Raw genomic sequence first — 5054 nt, 5'->3', positions numbered from 1 at the left:
TCTTGTTTCTTCTTTTGTGTACTTGGTCACTTATTGGAAATGAGCCATTAGCTTATCATAGTTAAAGATAATAGCTTTTTATAATACTCTAGAAAAAGATTAGACATCAAAATAATTGGTATCAAAACTGTGGGCCAAAATTGATTATTGCAAAAAATAAAACAGCAGTCTGATGATATTGAAAATAGCCTGCATCAGGTAAAGGAAAGGATAGTAACTTATTTTCTGTAACAGGACCCATGGCATTGTATTTTGCACACTCTTACCTCTGTGCGACATTGTAATGGTGATATTATTTGCTTTCCATTGGTTTGCAGAGAAGCTGAAACACTGTAGTGTACCACTGGGCAGGACCAGTAAGGAATGAGCCAGCCTTGGGAAAGAGGACCTGCTATCCTAGCTGGAGACATCTGAAGAGAGGACATTTTAGCCTTGTGGCATGCTTCAATAGAAATTATTCGGAAAACGTAAGCTGTTGTTCTGTTAATGAACTTACATGTGTCAACTCCTTGACAGACTGCTTAGTTGCAGTTAGAATTTGACCTGGAGTTTGAAAAATGAGGAGGTTTTGAGGGAATTTACCTTTTCTTCCAATAAAGTCCTAGAAGACCTGGGGTCTTTTCATATAGTTTTTATACGTCACCTCTGTCATACTTCATGTACTGATGAAGGTGCTCTAGGCTGTGCCCCCTAAGCTTACAAATTAAATGTATATTTTAATATTAAAAATAATTTTTTAGAAAAATCCACAAAAGGATAATAGAGAAGTTGGATCTGGCAAGACTGGACTAGCTCATTCTCAGTTGGCTTTAGGCTGTATTTATGTTAAAATGCAATGTTCAGGTGGTTATTGTTCCGTTATTTATACCTGAATGGAGGATCTAAATAAATACAACTATTTTTAGAACTTATCCTTAGGTTTGATTAATTTTTAGCCTCAATATTCAATAATGTAATTTTCCCCGTTGCCAGAACTGACTTAAGGAAACCCAGCCCTCCAAAAAACAGAGCTTTACTGTTTGATAACAGTTCTAATATGAAGCCTGTTTTGATTAAGCCTTATTATAAAATACTACTCTTAATGTCAAGAAAAAAATATTCTGTGATCAGTTTTGTTTAGTTCTTAATACCATGAAGTTGCAGTGAAAGTGCGTCCGCAGCCATAATGTAGCAGAATAGCTGCCCTAGATGTCTTTCCTCCTTTCTGAAGGATTACCTCTTCAATAAATATCTAGATGTACAACCTCATACCAGCTTATAAACAAACACAGCAACCTAGATTTAATACTTTAAAAGGTAAATAAAAATGGATTAATTAGGATCTTCCTTTAAAAACAAGTGAGACAGCATCAGTTTAGTTGATATGAATCTTCAAGTGCGTAATTGCCCTGCATTCTGAGCACAGGCAACTGCAGTTTTGCTTATCTTTCAAGAGTTTTATGTTACTGGGTAATTCTTGCTTAGAGATAAGGGTTTATTCCTCCAGCTGTATTCATTTTAAATGTAACATTTTCCTCTGAGTCATTAAAAATAACATAGAAGTTTCAAGAAGGGCATTTACTCCTTTCTTTTCATAGCCTGTGTTATTGTCCTGATCTAGTATGGAATCAAAGGACCCTCAAATTAATGGGTGACCTACTGAGCACAGTTCAAACCTTAGCATTTCTGTGCTTTCAGTGAACAGGTTAGAACTTTCACTCAGCTTTTAGCTTACTAATAAGTTAGCTGATTTTATTTGTCAAAATGCATTGCACTTTTAATCCCAGCAGTCTCCAGAATCTTAATTATGATACACAACTTGTATAGAAGTTACTTATCTACAGGTTGTTTTAATATTTTCTTTGACTCTGAAAAGTATTATAGTACTTTATACTACTTATGAAGTATTCAGAGAGGAGCAGCCACTGTACTGTAAAAGTAAAAATCTCTGCTGCTGTGCCTTTTTGCACAATAGTATCTTCTTAAGGGAGCACTTGAAAATTCAGATCCTTTACCTCAGCCATGGTTAGCGCAAATTAATCAATACATGGATTTCTCTTTCAGCTCTGGGCTGGGTAGTATTCATGGGTATTCTGAAGTTTCAATAGCTTTTCTTCCTTCCTTTTTCTGTAAGTTTCTCATTATAAAATCTAGTTTTGGTGTACAATTCTGTTGCAAAGTATAATCTCAAAAATGTGAGGGTCCCAGAAAGCAACTTCTTCACAACATCATTAGCATGGATCTCCCAGATAGTAAAAAGATGATTACCAGGTAATAGGTAATGTTGTGTCTTTATCTGGCATGCTGATTTAAGAACTAGTATGCAGATTTGTCTTTAATCTCAAAGAAAGAAATTTTGATATTAAACTGTAACAGGTGGATATGATTGTATGCTACTTCAGGAAAAAAAATTGAGCTGCAGAGCTTTTAAAAGAATGATTTTATAAAAATTGGATTAGAGAGGCATTGGTCTTTCGAGAGGAAATTATAATGATAGAAGGCAACAGACAGCATACAGAAAAACACTTTTAGGTAAATAGCATTTTGTAAAGGTAAATACAGGTACCAAAGCATAACTTTTTTTTTTTCCCTCTTTTAAACCCCAGCATGTATTCATAAGGTGTTCAAAGCAGTGGAGCCTTTTACAGTAACATTAGGTATTTTCTTTTGAGGTAACACATGTTGCTAGAAATATGTATATCGCTAGAAATGTGTGTATCACTAGAAAAGGCTGTCCAGGGAGGTTGTGGTATCCCCATCCTTGCAGGTTTCAAGAAGCTCAGCTAGACAAAGCCATGGCTGACCTGCTCTAGTATTGATGGAGGTGTCATGTAGAGCAGGAGGCTGGACCTCTAAAGGACCCCTTTGGCCCATCTTTGTGATAGGTTTGCATGAACTATTCCTAGCTGCTTATACAACAAAGAGTAGTTTCACTGCAAGGCCATTTTGTTGAATATATCAGCCCTATGCCTCAAAGTTCCTTGGGGATTTAAATTTAAAAAGGCACCTCTTTAGGCCCCATCCTTCATTTGATATATGGTGTTTGGTTTTGATTGCTAATAAATTGAGAACATAAGAGGAAAATTACCATTAAACAGACTGTGAAAGATTGTCATGGCAAAAATGTAGTTGAGAAGTCATTTGCATATTTAGGCTAGAATTTTTCAACTACTGAAGTCCTACACAATGCCAAAGTGGCACAGTTTTGCATTCTCTGCTTTCTCACAGTTGGTTACAAAAATAATCTTTAATGACAAAAATAAGATATGGCCAGAGAAGGTAGAAGCAATGACTTCACAAACCAATCAAATCATGGTTGTGTGTCCTCTCTGGTACACTGCTCCTTCCACTGGGCTGCAGCGATTCCTTCTGAGATGTACTCAGCTGTATCGGAGAGTCCACTTGATGCTTACGAAAAATGAATCCAGGGCATCTTTCAAAAAAGTCCACTCAGTTTTTAAATCTGGTTCTTTCTGCAGCCCTGCAGTTGTTCTGAGCCCAGCTTGAGGGATAGCATACTGTGGTGCTTGAGGACTAAGAAACAGAGTGGGGGAACACTTCAGCCAGGTGCTGCTGCTAGGCTTATTTTTTACAGTGGAGAAACCTAGCCTGAGGTATTGTTCAGGCAGTCCTGTAATCAAATGGATACTCGCCAGTAGAGACAAGAGAGATTGTTTTAAGTTCAATGGTTGTAGCTAGATCACCTCTAGAGGAAAGAATCATAGCTGCTTTACATTTCCTGAGGGGGCTCCAAAGTAACTGGCTGGCTGGAGGTTCATTATCAGTCATTATCAATCATTATCAATCAACACTACTTCAGAGAAAGAACAGAGGAAATTCCAAAATTTGTTTTCTAACTTGGCATGATAATATGCTGAAAATGAAACAGATAAAGATTGGCAATTAGCAAAAGAAGTTCTCCCAGTCAATTTAGTCTGTCAGCTCGCGAAACAGAATCTTAACCTGTCAGTTCCTTTGAGTTGAGCTTCATGAGTGGTACCTTATCTTAACGTAAGGTAAGCATCTCATTCTGTGGATGTTGAGGTCAAAGGTGATGCAAGGTGCCCATTTAGGTTGACACAATAAACTGATTTAAATCTATCTTTGATCCTCTGCAGGATGGCTGGCTGTGGTGAAATAGATCATTCAATCAACATGCTTCCCACAAATAGGAAGACAAATGAGTCGTGTGCTAATGCAGCACCTTCCCTGACAGTCCCCGAATGTGCTATCTGTCTGCAAACATGTGTCCACCCAGTGAGTCTGCCTTGTAAGCACGTTTTCTGCTATCTGTGTGTGAAGGGAGCTTCTTGGCTTGGGAAACGATGTGCACTCTGCCGGCAGGAGATTCCAGAGGATTTTCTTGACAAGCCAACCTTATTGTCACCAGAAGAACTCAAAGCAGCAAGCAGAGGCAATGGCGAATATGCTTGGTACTATGAAGGTAGAAATGGTTGGTGGCAGTATGATGAACGTACGAGCAGAGAGCTGGAAGATGCCTTTTCCAAGGGTAAAAAGAGCACTGAAATGCTAATTGCTGGGTTTTTATACATAGCAGATCTTGAAAATATGGTTCAGTATAGGAGAAATGAGCATGGACGCCGCAGAAAAATAAAACGGGACATAATAGATATTCCAAAGAAGGGAGTGGCTGGGCTGAGGTTGGACTGTGACGCTAACACTGTCAATGTGGCAAGAGAGAGCTCTGCTGATGGTGCAGACAGCACAGCTGCTCCAGGGGCTGCAACTGTGCAGCCTCTAGTGTCCATTTCTGCTCGGCCCCTGCCGTCACTCGATGGGCAGCTGATGAGTCCTACAACACCATCACCTGATGCAAGCAATTCTCTAGAGAACTCTTTTGCCCAGTTGCAAATAAACGGAGACAGTATGGCTGAGAGGAGTCATAGGGGAGAGGGAGAAGAAGACCACGAGTCATCATCTTCTGGTAGGCTGCCAGCCCCTGACACCTCTGTGGAGGAGACCGAATCGGATGCTAGCAGCGATAGTGAGGATGTGTCTGCCCACCTTCAGCAGCGCCCCTCTGTCCAGCAGAGACACTTGAATGCAAATACAAG

At 39.3% G+C, this 5054-nt stretch overlaps 1 protein-coding gene across 2 annotated transcripts in view; it reads left to right on the top strand.

Moving 5' to 3' along the window:
* The first annotated feature begins 312 nt into the window (after positions 1-312).
* RNF146 (ring finger protein 146) overlaps positions 313-5054 on the top strand; it is a 5567-nt gene continuing 825 nt past the window's right edge. Inside the window, exons 1-2 of one of the 2 annotated variants that reach the window (XM_010181179.1) lie at positions 313-467; positions 4098-5054. The exon at positions 4098-5054 is cut by the window's right edge and continues 825 nt beyond it. In XM_010181179.1, coding sequence (XP_010179481.1) covers positions 4099-5054 — 956 coding nt within the window. In that variant the 5' untranslated portion in view covers positions 313-467; position 4098. Of the gene's footprint in view, positions 468-3553; positions 3594-4097 lie in introns of those variants that run through there. The other variant, XM_010181180.1, reaches the window with a different exon arrangement.

The sequence above is a fragment of the Mesitornis unicolor genome, unplaced genomic scaffold (assembly GCF_000695765.1).
Source record: "Mesitornis unicolor isolate BGI_N332 unplaced genomic scaffold, ASM69576v1 scaffold20993, whole genome shotgun sequence".
Lineage (NCBI taxonomy): Eukaryota > Metazoa > Chordata > Aves > Mesitornithiformes > Mesitornithidae > Mesitornis > Mesitornis unicolor.
This window is presented reverse-complemented; position numbering and strand designations above follow the sequence as displayed.